The 18053-nt window shown below is 37.3% G+C and overlaps 1 protein-coding gene across 1 annotated transcript in view; it reads left to right on the forward strand.

Annotated features, from left to right (window-relative positions):
* Positions 1 to 697: 697 nt before the first annotated feature.
* The window catches only part of mvb12bb (multivesicular body subunit 12Bb), a 39365-nt gene continuing 22009 nt past the window's right edge, over positions 698 to 18053 (forward strand). Inside the window, exons 1-6 of the mRNA XM_086076764.1 lie at positions 698 to 731; positions 2099 to 2200; positions 8619 to 8714; positions 10723 to 10813; positions 11993 to 12122; positions 13120 to 13230. Coding sequence (XP_085932890.1) covers positions 2108 to 2200; positions 8619 to 8714; positions 10723 to 10813; positions 11993 to 12122; positions 13120 to 13230 — 521 coding nt within the window. The 5' untranslated portion in view covers positions 698 to 731; positions 2099 to 2107. The remainder of the gene's footprint in view (positions 732 to 2098; positions 2201 to 8618; positions 8715 to 10722; positions 10814 to 11992; positions 12123 to 13119; positions 13231 to 18053) is intronic.

Consider the following 18053-nt stretch of genomic DNA (forward strand, 5'->3'; position numbering starts at 1 on the left):
ATGTTGTACAATAATAATACTTGGATGGTTACAATATGACATACAGCGGAAACTCGGATGTCGATCTCAATCTGTTCCGTGCAAATGCATTGAATCATTCGGCATTTAACCAATAGAAAATGTGACTGTGATGACATCAGCACCTCCAACCCTCAGATCTAGAACGACAACTTGGGGCCCCAAGTAGTATCTGAGGATCTTGTTAACGAGCGAGGAAAGAATGGCTAATTGGCGTAGCATCTTCAACTAATGTGTATCGGCCTTTCATGGTGAGGAAGGAGCCGAGCCAAAAGGCAAAGCTCAACCCATCTATGTTCTCCTTTTTTAGCTATGATCATAAGCTGTGGGTCGTGACCAAAGGTCTATGTAGCTTCCTGCGCAACCTGACCCCGGATAAGGGGAAGGAAATGGATGGAAGGATGGATGGTACGTGATACATATGGATATTATGGAGGGTTATTTCTTTCAAAAAGACTTCCGTCAAACTCTGCTTCAGTTCCGAATAATTGTGTTGTAGTCATTTTTTGCTTGACGTTATTTCCCACCAATATCTGCACCGGATTTTAATTTTTATTTAGCTCTCAAGAAACTTGGGGCAGCTAAATAAAAACATAACCACACCTATATTAGTTAATGATTTCTTAGTAGACACTATAGGCTGTGACTTCCTGCAGGTTGGAGGCACAAAGTCCAAAGTGAAAGCGCTGAGGGGACATAGAAGCTCCAATCAGGTAAATAAAATCCCGACTCCAGAGCATATTTTAACAGACCTTTCTCTGAACTCTAAATGTTCATACAGTAAAAGCGGCTGTCACTATATGCGCCCTGTGATTGGCCAGGACCAGTCCAGCTTGGGTGTTGTAGTGTTGTCCGTCCTTTACCTCAAGTCAGCTGAGATATATTACAAATAAGTGGAGCTCTGCGCAGGCAGAAAATGGATGCTATGAAAAGAAGTAACCCATTCTCTTTTATGGCTAGGCTATAGCATCTATAGATGCGCGGTTCTCAAAAATCATATTTTTGTACAGTACGTCCTTGGTTTTAAAGGATATGGTTTGAAGTGTGATCGTTCAGTTCACATTGGGTAAAGTGAGGGGAACAAAATTAAAAACAAAAAAAGTCATTATCTTTTGTGTAAACAGGAATTGCTATACAGTGGTCCCCCACATACTCACATTTTAAATGAAACACAACACAAACTATTTCAACAGAGCCTTGAAAAGGCAGTTTAAATGCATTACATTTGACCTGATAATTAATCAACAATCAATTGCCAAATATTTTTAGCCGCAAATACCATCTTTCACTAAGTTTGTTTCATATTAATTTCACATTATTACCAATATCGTTCTGTTCTCTGTTAGCTCTTCACAAACACATCTTCTAAGGAGTCACGTTTCTGAGTCTGAAACTCAAATTCCTGTTACAAAGAGATCTGTCTTTCAATTAGTCAATGTGCCATTCTGCTTCATTTGAATACCGGCAGCAATCTAACATTTGCCTGCAGTGAATTCTTTAATTTGATCAAGCTAATTGGGATAGATTCTGTAAACATCAAGATTGAATGCACTAACTTTGTCAGTTAGTACAACAATGCTTTAAAGCTAATTGAATGAAGTAGCATCAGAAACCTTTGCAAAGCCACTTAGCCTGTAAAAGGCTTGCATACCCATTAGGCCAAAATTCCCTTAGACAGGGATAGATAGCAATTGATGGGGACTTCCTTGAAAATATGTGATTGTTCTGTCTAATTTGTGACTTGTTGAAGTAATTGGGTGGTCTCCAAATGCTGTTTTGGTCTGAGTTGTCATTTGATCCTCTGCTAGAAGGACACTTTTTCTTTTACATCCCAATAAGCCTCATTGCGAAGTCAATATTGTGGCGTTCTGGACCTTTCAGCCAGGAAGAGCATTGTCCATTCTCTGTGTAATGAAGCTTAATGATGCAAAGCTCAATTTGTTCAACTGCCTGTCGTTTTGTGCTTTTTCCTTTTTTTGTAACAAATTATATATGTTTAACCAAGTATTTTTAACATATTCCAAGTACATATATGGAGAGAAAACATTGCAAATGTCTGATTTCCGCTTGTTTTTGTCAGAACATTGTCATGTCTGGGGCCAGCGACCAGATGCCGACAGAGCCTATCACTGCCGTCGGAATCCTTTCTTCACACAGACAGGCTCCAGATGACTACTATGTTGTAAGTCATTATTAGTGATGGGAATCTTTGATTCGATTCGATTCCGATTTTTGGGCCTGCGATTCGATTTAAAATTGATTTTTGATTTTGACAATGATTTTTGCTTCAATCTATAGATGTGCAAGGAATTGAAATGATCTACTCCAGTCTGACTCGCTAATGCTAATTAGCGCGCTACTCGCGGCACTTTTATCACTCAAAAGAACGGCTCCACACAGCAAAAAACAACTTTTATTGTAATAACTTGATCGTGACTTTTTCCTTTTACTCTCTAATGTGGCTACAACTTAACAATGTATTAGACCGCGTGGAACCACACTGCCCCTCAGTGTCCAAATCAAGTACAACATGAATAGCGCTCCAAATAAAGGCACACACAGTAATTGTGTGTATAAATAGTATAAAATAACAGTATAAAATAATTTAAATACAATCGATTTTGGGACATTTAAAATCGATTCCGAATCGACAACAACAATCAATCACAGCTCACCTGTTTTCTGAAGCTTAGCTGTGATTGGTTGTTACCTGAGACCTGAGCCACTGTGATGTCATTTTTACTCGACAGCAAGTGGCAAAATGGCCGCCTTCTGATATTGATAAACGTCAGGATTTTGCTGCTTAACTCATTTTCCACTAACACAATATTAACCAGAATACCGTATTTAGACACGTGGGCTGCATAGAACATATTATTGTCAAGAAGTTTGGTGGGGTTGACTTTCCCTTTAACATATAAAATCTTAGTACATCAGTTTAATACTCTTTATACTTTAATTTTAATTCCTTTGTTGTTTATTTGCTTGTTGTTTCTAAAATTCAATTTATTTAATCCAACAATAACATTGCCAGAGCTATACTTATTGAATTTCTTAGAAATTTTGGATTTTTGCAATGTTTCCAGTGGAATATTTGTGAAGCTAAAGTCAAGTCTCAGTCAAGTTCACACATCCAAACATATATTTATGGACCTTCCATTTCGAACTGTAGAAGAGAAATGTACCTTACCTAAGTGATGTCTGCAAACTTACAAAGCTTAAAGCAATTAAAGAAGAATTTAAAATCCAGGGGGAAATAACAGCAAGTGATTAATTAGGAGTTGTGTTCCAATTCTATAGTGTACGGCTGCTTTTATTTGCATAAGGTCCATCTATGATGTTGGCAGTCATCCAATATAATTTATTTTTCTTTTGTTAGAGCAGTGTGGTGACTTATTTGCGTGTTTTGTAAAGCTACAGCACATCTTTGTACATGAAATTCATAGGCTTATACCATAATACATTTATGAATCATATCCTCACACTCACATATACAATTTTCACTACACTACCGATACATCCAAAGAAATTACAGAATATATACATTTTTAACAGTAATTTTTTTTTAAAACATTTTTTAATTCAGCAAATGACTGACATCTTTTCAGGTAATTTCCAAAACTATTCCACAAATTAACACCTTTTACAGAAACACACCTTTGCTTAATATTTGTTCTTGTTTGAATTTCTTTGTAGACACTTGTACCCCTTATGTTACAAGGACTCTCTCTAATTTCAAACAGCTTCTAAGTACTGTGGCAGAGTAGATTGTTGTGTACTTTATACATTATTTGTGCTATTTTAAATTCAACTAAGTCGTAAAATGTCATTGTATTTGATTTGATAAATAAAGAATGAGTTGGTTCTGTATATTTTGATCGATTAATAATTCTTATGGCTCTTTTTTGCAGTTTGAAAACAGGATCGGTATTTGTTTTATATGCGTTTCCCCAGATTTCCACACAAAAAAGTCAGATATGGTAATAATAATGAACAATATAATGTGTATAATGATTTCTTATTCAGGACATCCTTAGTTTTAGAGAGTATCCCTATAATTTTTGACATTTCCCTTTTGACATTATCTATGTGTGACTTCAACATAATTTTTCATCAATAACCACTCCAAGAAATTTATTTTCATACACTCTTTCTATTTCAATTGAATTTACCATAATTTTGACCTTTTGACACCCCCTCCCCTTCTATTTTCCCTATTTTTTGCAAACAATTCATATCCTTCCAGTCCCATGACACAATTTTTTTCATTATCAAGCCTTGTTTCTGATATGGCAACTATTTTGAATTTATTAAATTTATTCAGGTATTCTTAGATTTTTTCCCCAAAATTCTGTAGAGACTTCTACTATTGAAATGTATTTCCCATTTTTATATTGTTGTTGAATTGATCGTCCAAGATTGTGTGCAAGTAAACCAGAAATTCTCCTAATAAAATACACTGCATAAAATGTGACTATGCTAGGCTCTGACTTATACAATGACCAAAAAAAGCTCAATAGCACCACTTTTCCCACTCTTTTAATTGCTTTTGCACTGCTTCCCTTGCTTTTGCACTAGCATGTTATTTAACAAATATATATATATATATATATATATATATATATATATATATATATATATATATATATATATATATATATATATATATATATATATATATATATATATATTAAGTGATTGGGCCCTTCTGCTTGTTTAGAGCTGTCATGAGGATTTTTTTAAATCAGATTATTCACATTTTATAATTTGGATTAATCACGATTAATCACGTAATTTTTTAACATTTCGTTACATCTGTAAATTGCACCTTTAAAAAAAAATACATAATGTTTAGAAACAAATAACTCAATTAATTTTAAGATACAATAAATGACACGTATATATACTTTTCAGCCACATTAAAATGGTAAACAATTACCGTAGCTTTGTAGAATTGTGATTGACTTTGGTGGTTCCTCTGTATTTGGATATGACACCTTGAAGTCCCCAAGACATGAGCGTAATGTCATATTTTATATAATTATTTGAATGTATTATCCATAGTTTATTAAAACCAACCTTTGCAATGAGTTTTTCCTTAGAAAAAAACTTTGATAGTGTTTAAAAAAATATTCCAATCATAAGGAACATCACACAATTTTTTTTTTTATCTGCACATAATGCAAAGAAATCAACGGTTCTTTTACTGAGACGGGCAGTCTGGGAATATTACACTGCTGTATTGATTTTTAGCCCTCAAAGGCTAGGCTCCTTTTAAAACCCTGACTACTTACCAATGTTACCTTACTCTTTATGCAATAAATCAAAGGGCTGATTAAGTCTTTTGCTCTCTGATGGTGCGCTGTGCTGTGTGTTCTCATCTCTGAACTTCAGCAGATCGTTCCAACACAAGAGAGCACAAGCCCAGATCAAACATTGTTCCACTGGGATCTGCAGCTTTGCTCAAGTACGAGCAGCCACCCAACATCAAACGCCATGCGCACACTCAGGCGTACTTTGACTGTGCAAGGGTTGCGAAGGGGATCGGGGTGCGTTTCAAATTCGCAAGCATTTGACTTGTTACTCTCATAAACTCATTACTAAAATTTGCATCTATTTCAAGAGGCATAGCATTGATTTTGCATTTTTCTGGGAGATCAGGGGTAAGAAGCTCAAACTGCTTGTCAGTATTTAAGGATATGCACATAAAATAGTTTTGGTAATCAGCATATCCTATTTCAACCCTTCTCAAGAGGCAACATGCTTTTACCACTTGGTTCAATCTTCTCTCAAGTTTATGTTTTCCTCTTGGAATTAAAGTATGTTATCACATATCTATTAATGGGATTTTGACCACACAAAAGACATTCCAGATAAAAAGCCTTCCTTGTCATGTGGGGTGTTGGCTATAGGACACAGACAAGACACGGGAGTTGGGAAACAAAGTCTTTATATATAATAAAAAACAAAAAAAACAAAGTAACAGCAGAGAGCAGGGCTGGACTCAGATGACCTTGAAGAAAACACTTGATGGAGAAACCTTGACTAAGAACCTTAAGCGTGCTGGATGCATAGAAACCTTGTTTGAGAGAGCAGGGCTGGACATTTGGTAGCAACCTCGAACACATGGAAGAACGCTTGCGAAGAGTTGGGATAGAAAACCTTGAAGCGCTCAGGCTAATAGATCTCAATGAAACTCAAGTGTCATTCAGTAAGTCTTGCACATTGCATGACAGAATAAAAGCTTGTATGACAAAATACAGAACCTAAATAAGAAAATAGCAACGGCATAGCAACTGACAACGTCATCATCACAAGGAACTTAGCAACTGCATTGCAACTGACCACATTATCATCACAGGAGACATTTGCATAAAACTAGACAAACTAAGAGTGGCAATGCATCACCATTATAAGGTTCATAGTAACTGCATACACATACACATCCATAACTCAATGACTCCACGACCCAACCCAAAAAGGTTGGATGCTGAACACATGGAAGAGGAGTAACAGGAAACATCAACATGCTGAGGGAAACTTCGGCTAAGAGAATGCAACATACTGAGAAAAGTGTCACTCTGAAACTCCAGCTAGGTGAAGGAACAATTCTATATGACATAATGAAGGCCTTTTATGGTCAAATAAGAGTGACTAATATCATAGCAACTGCACATTCTTATCATAAGGGATATTTGCTTAAGACTAGGCAAACTAAGGGTGGCTAACACTTGATCATCAAACATTTATCATCATACGGGACATAGTAACTGCATAAACATAATGCATCCATAACACACTGACCCCCCTGACCTCCTTAAGCAACTGCATCAGCATAATTAATTAAAACTGTGTACTTATTTGCCGCAGCAAAATGGTTGGATCTCATACATGGCATCATTGTTCAGACGCGCACAAAAGGTGTACAATTTGCCAATGATCCAAACTAGAATTTTTATTTTGGGCTTTTGTTCTCTGTTTAAAAAAATGACTTTAATCAGTTTTGCCATTCTGTTTCGTCGATGTATTCCCTTGGTGGCTTCTGTCTCTAGAGTACTGTTTTATGTACAGCTGTGTGTCTGTGTTGTCTATGCAGGTCTCTCGAGATCTTTTATTAGAAAATTCTGCACCTGTTTACATGTCTTATCCGTGTTGAAATGTTTGGGGTGTCACACTTAAAACTGTCATTGCTTTTTTAAATCAAAAGACTTCAGTGGCAGAGAGTTGACATCTGCTGGCGTTCACACGTAGTACTTTATTGACTGAGCACTTTGCAATAACAAAGAAGAACCGGAAGAAAGCGTCGGAGAACCGCTACACGGCTAAGCAGTTGGCCTTTCACGTTGCCCCCCCCCCCCCCCCCCCGCCTGTGGCACGATGATGCCTGAGGTGCCTCCTAAGAGGACCGTGCCCTCATTACTCTTCAACTTGACTTTGGGTTTCACAAAACTAGACCTTTGCTTATGCTGACAGAATGCCGCGACTACTGACCTGGAAAAAGTGGCCAAGACGGCCTGTCTTGTAAAAAAGAGGAAGGGTCTGTGATGTATGGGCTCCTTCTGGGACTTTTAGTTGAAGTGCTGTTGGTGACGCCCAGCCAGGAAAGAGCTCGCTGCTCATCTAATACTCGCTCTGTCTTTCTCACCTCACTATCTCTGCCCCCCCCCCCCAATCCCATCTTGTCTGTGGTGGTTTTGCATGAATCTCCCCGTGCCATGTCCCCCCCCCCCCACCCAGTCACTGGGGTCATTCATCATTATTGTCAAGGGGGGTAATGCGTGTGGGTGGGTGCAGAGATCTATGACTTCTTCATTTGAATGAACCTCATTAGATTGACTCTTCTTTGTAAAGGATCCCTTTAGAAAATAACCCTGGCAGTTATTTAGGTGATTCTCACATTGTGGCCAATGGAACATGACGCCTCAACCAAGCATATTTGCTTCAACGATAGAGGAGTCTGCAGGTTATATTTTATCCCGCTCAACACACAGCGATGTTGTTTAGGACCTTGAGCTTGACTTGTGGCAGCCAAATGCTGTCAATATGATGCAATCTATTATTCTTACTGCACGCGTCAATCTTTTATAACTATGAATGAGCCTATTATACAAGGACAAGATGCTCCTTTATTGGGGTGTAGCCTCATTTCTGCATTCTATCCTCAGCAGTTTACTGTTGGAATATTTGTCTCATTAAACGCTAGGATGAATCCACAAAGGCTGCAGAGCAGTCAAACTTCAAGGTGCCGTTTTTCGCATCTCAGGGGTTACTACATTAAAAAAAAAGAATTATATATAATCCTTATTTTGCCAAGGAAGCACACAGAAGTATGGTTTCCTTATTAGAGCGGATTGTTGTCAGGGCATCTTTAATCAGCCTTCTCCCAAGGGATGATATTTTTAGCCAGCTTTTTGGAGGCTAAGACTCTTTTACCCATGCACGGCTCTAATGAGATGGAGCGCTAGTGTAGGCAAGCATTAATTAAGGAGAGTATGCAAGGAAGAGACAATGGCAACATGCTCATGGCATACATACATTATCTTTATCCCACCTCCTGAATTTTTTCACCCTCCTTGTTTTTTTTTCTCTCCCCGATGTAGGTAGCACAAACAACAGATGGCTCTGATGCCGACCTGTGGAAGGACGGCTTATTCAAATCCAAGGTCACTCGCTACCTCTGTTTCACCAGAAAACCTGTAAGTGGTAGAATGTAAAGTATTACTTTCCTTGTGCATTCTGCATTTGTCTGTCTGTCTGTTACTTTAGGAGAGTTCTACAGCCAGAATGCTTTTAACATACTTTGTGCGCTGATTAATCAATTAATCAAAAGGCCAGTTAGTGTGGTTTTGATTTATTTATTTATTTTTTTACATATAGTGGATTTGCATGCAAATTGGACATCCTGGGGTTACTTGCTTATTGGTGACACAACATTGAGCTTTTAACTAGTCATCATTTGTCATTCAAAAGTGTATCTGTTGAGAAAAGGGCATAGATTATTACTTGACAATTGTCATTTCCAACAGCAGCTTCTTTATTAATAAAACGTTAATAAATGTGTAATAATGTTTTGTTTGATTAGTTTATATCCATTGCATTGTATTCATTTCTGTTTGGATCTTGAAGTGTACTTGATTAGGATATCTCCTTTTATTACTGAGTCTCAAAAACTCATTTTGACACTGGTTCATTTTACATTTTTTTCTAAATACAAACAAAAACGAATTAGTTGTTATCAGGATTCAGCTCTCTTGTTTAGGTGTACCTAATGAAGCGTCATTAAAATTGTAAAGTATGAAAGACTTTCTACGAAATCTGCACATTGACTGTTTTGACAGGATTTTTTTTATTTACAGAATGTCCTCTAACATCCAGATAACGTGGCAGCAGCTGCCTCATGCCCAAGTTCAATCTGGACTGCTGGCTAGTGCATAGCATACAAATAGCACTGCCCTTGTTCCTGTTTATTATCTTAAAATGTGTGTCTGCGTTGTTTTCAAGACTTTGACACAAATAAAACACGACAGAGCTATCAACAAAAGCTATTTTATCTGCCAGTCAAAGGAGCTCCCACTATAATTGTCTACGACAAAAGCAGATTCTGTAAAATTATCCCTTGAATTATATGGGTGGGAAGTAAATAGTTTGTGATTTATCATACTCTGGTTGAAACTAGATGAACCCCCTTTGTCACGTCCTGGTGCGGGTGGGGGGGGGGGGGGGAATCCCCAGCAAAAGAGGCAAATACAAAAATAAATAAATAAGCCCCATGCATAGTAATAACATTCATCCATATTCGTCCTTAAGTCAGCGTAAAAACTATGAATAAAAATATCTGTAATGGCAATGACTGTCAAGCAAATACAGCAGAGGAATCCAGCCATCAAGTCACGCCTGGTTCAGCCCACTTTCTTCTGCAGTGGTGTATTATTGCAATTTATTATGCCCAAAAATGAAAATGTTAAGGAGTCATGGAAGAGTCATGCTTGAAAATGTCAGACGACACAGCCCCCTGAATGCTCTTAAACCAGCACCCTTTCACAGATAACACTTCCTCTTCTCAATCCATTTATTACACAGCTATGACTAAACAGTATATAAAGTGTGCATGCATGCAACTTTATTAAATATTCTTTTAACTTCTTCTTGAATGTGTACTTTGCTTGTATCTTCTCAATAGTATCAGATAGTAAATTTCATCATGTAATAGCTTTATAACGATACGATTTGAGAAGATTTGTTTAGGTTTTGGAATTGCTAAAAAGTTTAAACGAGCTTGTCTTATAGTATGATTATGCTTACTTATGTACACAACTTGGTCAAAGATTTTTTTTTTCTTTAACACGATCCTGAAAAAACTGAGGAGGAGATGAAAATGCAATCTTTTTTCAACAGAAAGCCATGATAGGTGTATATTTTTGTTAACATTTATCACTGTACATCAATAATTAATTTATCAAAAAAAAAAGCCTAATTGAATCAGAACCATGAAAAGTATACTAATCAATGATGTAAAAAAAAAAAACTATCATCAAACCCCCTGTAATTATTTCAGCTATATTGCCAACTCCAATGTGTTGAGGGATTTGTTTTAAGTAAACCACAGTTTATCTGACACTTTCTCTCCAACCTTTTCAATTGCTTATCCTACGTCATTATGAAAGCTGACGTTGCATCAGTGATGTCCGATTCTTTCTGTTACAGGGGCCTGACGTTGTTGTGGATGTAAAGTTGACTGACATTAAGGATGCATTGCCAGAGGGCTTCATTGCAGTACAAGAAACATTGGACACAAGTAAGAAACAGGCAACGTAGACCCGAGCCTGGCTCACCCCTTCTTACTCCCTGACCAGCTCAAATGGAGGGGGCAGCTTTGCTTGAGATTGTGAAAGTTTTATGGCTGCAGGTTAGCTTAGTTTATAGTAGACTGTGGGAATAAAATAAACATTTTACCCCAGAGGTACAACAGGAGAGAATCATGAGTCATTGTTTATCTAAGCTGGAGCTGTGCTTTTCTTTATGAGGGCCTTATTTATTTATGTATTTATTTGGGAAGAGGACGAGTGGATGGGGGTTATCTAATATTAATGAAATGCATTCCCCGATGCTTTAGTGCTTTTTGAGTGCTATGTATTTCCCCTTCACCATCCATGCCTTGGAAATGTAATAATATTTTGGTGTGTGGAGCAAGGACAGCTTGTTTATTATTTTTATTATCGTTCCGTTTATGCTGCACTCATAGTGTTGCTGGGGAAATAAATGAGAAAAGCACAGAAGCAATATACAGAAGGATGGCATTTCTTGTGAGAAAGAAAAAAAGACATTACGTTATTTTTGTCTATGGTCAAATTTAATATTTAATTACTTGATGTATGTTTAATGTACTATACGTGTGACAAACATATTGTGTTTCTATTCAGTCGAAACCAGTTTAAATTCCGGTCGTGCATTAATGCTGAAGGAGAACCATGTCGATTTGTAGCTTTTTGTTTTGATTTGTTGTTTTTTACACACAAACTAATACTATAATGCACTGAATTGGGTGTCTATGTGATACTTTTGAATTGATTCATCAAGCCATTGTCTTTCTACGACTAATGGCCAAAAGAAAGTCAAATATTAGCATAAAAAGATTTTGAGGTGATGGAAAACACAGGCGCTTAGTATAAAAAAAAACTCATCTTAATATTCGTGCGAGAGAAAGTCTTGTTTACCGTGTAAAGACATATGACTCTCTCTGCTGAATGTATTAATGAGGGGAGCCGCTTCGATTGGCCGAGAGTCAGCTGTGTTCCCTCACACAACGGTGTAGAACAGAGCAATGCCCTTCTCGATCTGTAGTCGTCTAGGAAAATACGAAAAGAAAGACTTGCGCCGAGCACGAAAAGGAGGCCCCTTGATACGTTTTGGGCTTGAAAAAACTTGAATACATGGTGACAATTGCTGTCTGATTCTTTCATGTCTCCCTGATCAGAGGAGCCTGCCATGAGGAAGAGGAGGCTTTGTGTGAAAATGAGCCCACGTGCAGCTGCGGAGACGGCTGTATTTGACTTCCAGATCATTGCCAAATCCAAGCATCATCTTGTTCACTACACCAGCTTGGGGTACGTTGCCGACCACTGAAAATTATAGCTATAGCTATAACTATAGCTGGCTTGAAATTAGTTTAAATGCACGTTGTGTGGTTAGCCACTGTTTTGACTACCTTCATTTCAGCATGCCTTGTGTGCAAAAAAACGGAAAATTTAGTTCAAGCAGTTCTATAGTAAGTTTGCCCATGTTATATGTCTTTATCGTGGGGAACATCGGCCAGCGTAACTTAATAATGGTGCTCGTACATGTCACAGTGAAACAGAAGCAATGATGAAAGATGTAGCTGTTTTTTGCTAATTTAGGATGTTAAAAAACACTAGGTAATTATGTCGTCATTGTATGATATGCCGCAAGTCTCCGACGTTAGCGGCTAAAAGCTAGTGTTAGCATTAGTGCCTGGCTGGTACGGTGGCCCTGAAGTGCAAAAAAAGGGCTGGCAACAGCAATGAGTGACACCTACCTGGCTTACTTTCTTTACTTTATCTTTACTTTTTCAATATCCTGGGCCTAGGCTACTTTATAATTCACTCTCCAAGGAAGGGAATATGCCTTAAATTGCATTTTGTCTTTTTTATTATAAAAAAAAAGATAATAGAATTTTGTCTTCATTTATTTAAAAAAAAAAGACATTTTCCAATAAATAAAAACATTCATCATTTAGATTTTAGGAAAACAACGTTAAGCCATTAATACCTTGTTATTTTATACATGGACCAGGTATAAAATAAGAATGTATCTGCCTCTTATTGCACTTAAAATTGTGTTCCTATATCCTAAAACAACTAAATTAGACATTTTGAGTTGATTTTATTATTATTATTATTTAATGGGCAAAAGTGCTTTATAAAATAAATTAATATATCTTGTTTTGTTTTGTTTTCTGATCCAAAAAACGATTCGATTGGCGACTCAAATCCGAGATCCAAATTTTGATGTATGTTGTGGCTCGCGTTCATCTTATACGACTTGATAACCTTCTCTGCATATAATTTCCTTTTTGTTTTTCAGTGAGATCAAAAACATGGGGATATGGTATCGAATAGGAGAGGTTCCTCATCTGCAGTCATCTCTGCAGAAATCCAACAGAGTTAACAATGATGCCCCCGCTGACACTGAGAGGTAATACTTGGCAAATCAGTGTCCATGTGATTCTTGTTTCATGTTCATTCAGGGTTACAGCGGGTCATTAAAAAGCATTGAATGTCATTAAATGGCGTTCCCACAAGGCAGAGACAGGCCACTTTCTGATTTGGGCGACAGCAGTGTTGTGCACACAAACAGCGGGAGAAGTAGCCCGAAGAAAGAGCAACAGCTGCAGAGGAAGGGAGGAGAGCTCCAAGATTTTTGGCATGCTGGAGTGTGCGTGTCCGCTCTCTGCTCAGGCTGCCGCCGCATCCTCTGCCTCGGGCCTCACAGTGAACTCCAAGGCTGATAAGCTCAATTATTTATCGCAATGAAGACCTGGGGATTTCCACTGCAAATTGTAAATAAACAGCTGAGACGATGTCACAGTGAGCTTGGCAGAGAATCCTGGCATGTTTGCCAGAGCACGAGGCTTTTAGCTTTGCCATCATTTGCTGAGCTGAGTAAAAGCCACATAAAAGCTTCACAGTGTCAGGAACTGTTCACATGGTCATATATTTAAATGAGAATAAATAAATGCATTGAATAAAAGGCCACAAATTCAGAGCATGTGAGCATGCCTGTGTGCCTTTCCAACGCTTACCTGTGATTTCTCTGCTCGTTTGAAGCCCGCTTTTAAGTTGGTGAGGATCAGAGGTTGGGATGAATTGCACCTCTAAGCAACTCGCACCCCCTCCGATGCCTGCTGAGATCACAGGCTGCTGGTTTTGGGTTAACATTCAAATTCATTCCGCTCGCCGAGTCTTCTTTTGAGAGTAATACCATACATAATTCATTGAATAACGCTTAACTGCAATATCCCATACTGTACTTTTCTTTATATTCAGAAACAGGCTTTCTCGTGACTTACTTACTATTGACTCCCACTCGCCTATACAAAACGTCCTGCTAGCTCTTCAATGAGTGTTTTTAACAATCATCAAAAAAAACATTCAAATGTACTCAACAATCATCCATTTTTTAATTACCATGCAGGATCATTTTAAAAGATGCGATCATTCCTCTTAAATGTTAATCTGCTTCAGGCTGGGATCTGTTTGTGTATGGACCCAAGCTATCAATTATGTTTTTATAGGGCTAAGCTTTGCCAGGCCTTCATAAGCATCATTGCCGAGTGCCGGGTAGTACCATTTTTAAGTGATATTTTATATCTCACCAATTAGTACAGGAAGCTGAAGGAAAATGAAGGATAAAAGGCAATCGTTAGTTCTTATTGGCTCAGGCTGTTGCAACATATTGAGCCACTAAAATGTTTAGGATGCAAAGCTGTTGAGTTTACTGCTGTACAAATGCAGAAACAATTTGTTTGTTGCTAGTATTCACAAGTGTGCGAAATATGCTGACATTTTTTTTTCATAATCTGGATGATGTTCATTTTAAATAAATTGATCAAGTTATTTATAAATAAATTATCATTATAAATTAATCAAGTTATTTATTTGTTTCTCCTCAACACCTTTCTGTTAAAGAATAATATTCAATAAAATCAAGACAAAAGTTTATTTTAAACATTTTTGTTTTTAAATTCAGAAAGAAATTAATTAAATAATTAATTTTTTCATTGGTTATTTATTAAAATATAGCATTTGTTTTAATATTGGCATGCACACACACAAAAATCTGGTAACCTTAATACATTTCTGTACCTCTCAATTTGACTATTGTGCACCACTCAACAGGTATTTTCTTATAACTTCTCAAGCAATCTCAGCTTTGCAAGTTGCCTTCTCCAGACTGCATAGTTCAGCTCCTTGGTCTCAACCAGTTTTGGGGTCTTCAAACAAAACCCAAAATATATTGTGTAAAAATAGTCCAAATTGGTTAAGAGCAAAACATTGGGCTACTTCCATTAGAAAAAGCCTAACATTCAACCACTGAAACATTATTTTTTTTCTGTTTTCAGGAATCCGAGGAACTACAATCATAAATCAAACCCATAAATAATTTATGAGGTAAAACATTAAATTTGAAAATTAATGGATAATAAAAAATAATTATATTGGAGCACTAGAAAAAAAATGTTTAATACATTTTGGTTCTACAATTTTTACTTACTGGTGTATTAACATTTTGATCTAAAAAATAGTAAAATTAGTAAACACCACTACTGTTAATTCAAGCAAAATATTGCATGTCACAATCGGTGGCGACTGGCCATCTGACTCTCCTCATAAGAGTATTTATTTATTTATTTATAGAGCCTCCTCCGGTAAAAAATAAATAAATCTGCAAGCAGCCACTGGTTGTGATGCAAATAAATATTATTATTATTTCCAGCAGAATAAATACTTTTTGAAAACAATCACCATGCATCCAAATTCCCTACCTCCTAATGTGACCAGAATTAAATAACATGTAAAAATCTAATTTTACTGAAAAAAAGATGCGTTCTAACAAAATACAGTGTTTATTTGTGCTTTTTTTTAATTTTATTTTTATATAGACTAGTGTCCTCAGACTTGAACATGATTCTCATACTGCCCCTATCCACCTTACGTGTTATGTGTATGCGGCGAGCACTTGAAATATCATCTACCACTCGTATTTTTTCCTCCCACAAATTTTGTAGCTTTGGTGAAAATCATTACCCCCAGCCACTGGCTGCACTATGCAAGCAACCTTGAAATGTGTCCAGTAAATGCGCCTTCTCACTCTCCCCCCTCCTTCACTCATCATTCTTATGACCACACTTCCACTTGTTCTTCTGATAAAACTGTCATTGGTAAGGCTGGTATCTGACCCCTCTAGTGACTGCTAGCATAAATTAGCCTTGTCCTAATATTACCATTGATTCTGCTTCACTTGGATCACAGTTTTTGACATTTCTATTACAATTGTAGCCCAATGTACACACAGGCACCTTTTACATCAAATTGTAGTGTGATAAAAATGTCAAGGCTGAATATCCCTTTCTTTCCATTGCAAAGCTGACTTTGTTACACATGACAACTAAAGAGCCGTCCACATCAGAATTGGCATCTCAATACATTTCGGATCCGACTGCCTTCTTCTGGCTGTGACTCTTGCGTTGAAGCACCTCTGCAGGAGATTCCATCAGCTTGTGTTGCATGCTGGTTAGTCAAGACTTCCTAATACACCGTACTGTTGAGAGAAAAAGACACCCTAACTGTGTGTCTGTGTGCTTCCTGACATTCTATCAAAGGTATTGAAATCTATTCCTACCTCATTTTCCCACATTTCTTTGTTACTAAGTTGTGATAAGTGCCAGTGATTAATGCAGTGGTTTCTAAACAGTGCCACGAATGATTGAATGATTGGCGGAGATCTGATGAGTTCATGCTATTCAGCAATTTTGCCACCAAAATCTGAGAGTGCCTCTTTTCAGCCTCTGACACTGAGCTTAAAGGAGGATAATGATGGCTGAGACGGCGGCACCTATAAAGCAGCACTGTCAGCATACATAGAGGAAGGTGTGGAAGTGTTGTCATGGAAGAGGCTGGATGTGTGTCAAAACAAGAGATTTCTACTTTCTGTATTAGAACTCTGGGTTTTCACTGATACCACTTTCTTCATCATCTTGCCTCTCTGCAAACTACCACTTCTGTGGCCACTGTCTTTCAGTTTATTTTCTCCTTCCTTATTTATATGACATTTACGGAAGCGTGGAACTGCCAATGTGAGATAAACATTTTTGACTGCCGAGTAGGCTATGTTTGAACGCATTTAGATGCGTTCTTTAAATATGTACTTGCAAATACTTTCGAACATACTCACAAATACGTTTGAGCGTAATACTAGGCTAAATCATAAAATGTTCCCATAATTTCACTTTACTTGTGCATCTGCGAGCGAAAAATAAATACCTTTAAGGATTTGACCCACATTATACCAATACATTCAAATAATAAGTAAATACATTCAAAAAGTAGGTAACACATTGTTTATTCTCTATTTATTGTCAGGGGTGGGGGGAGTTGTGGACCCAAATGCAGGAAGCAGTCCACGAGGACTGTGGTGTGCTCACAAAAAAATGTTTAATCAACAAAACAATTAAAGTCAAAAACAGATTCAAAGAAACAAACACTCAGACTAAACTTACAAAGACACATAGACAAGACCACTATCCAGGATGAGGAGCAAAAGCAAACAAAATGATCCGACAAGAACTGAACAGAAACCAGGAACTAAATACGAGCAAAGCAACGAGACAATGAGAAACACCTGGACATGACACAAGTGGCTGAGGGATCTGATTGGTAGACAAACAGGTGGACACAAAACCATAACGAGAAAGACATGAACCATAAGAAAACAAGACATAACATCAAGCAAAAACAGAACAAATACAGATTATGACAGTTATAGTGCATGATTTAAGTTTGGACACACTCGCCAGTCAACTGAACACTGGCAGTTCCACGCTTCCGTAGACGTTGACAATACAGCAACTTAAAGAACATTGTACAAAAGATTTAAATGGCAATTGCAAGAACTCTGAAGAGGGTATAACAGCTTGTGGTGTGCTTTTCAGCGCTAATATGGTTTTAACGCGAACATATTTGGTGGGAGCAGAAGTCTCCTGATCGGTGTTGTAATTGTGTAAATCTTCCAGGCTGTGTTCCCGGTTTTACTATAATTTGATGAGGAACTACACTATAATTCAATATTCAAATAAATTAGCAATATGTGTCAATATGGCTCTCCTTGACTGAAATGAGGATTAATTGTTGTCAAAACTCCAGTGGCCACCATAATACAAGTCCCGACACTGCTGTTGATTAGCAAATGCACTTGCCATGTTTTTGTTTTGGGCATTAGTTGTCTAATTGATTTGCCAT

The sequence above is a fragment of the Leptonotus elevatus genome, chromosome 5 (assembly GCF_054856555.1).
Source record: "Leptonotus elevatus isolate MCC_2025b chromosome 5, RoL_Lele_1.0, whole genome shotgun sequence".
In the NCBI taxonomy this organism is placed as follows: Eukaryota; Metazoa; Chordata; class Actinopteri; order Syngnathiformes; family Syngnathidae; genus Leptonotus; species Leptonotus elevatus.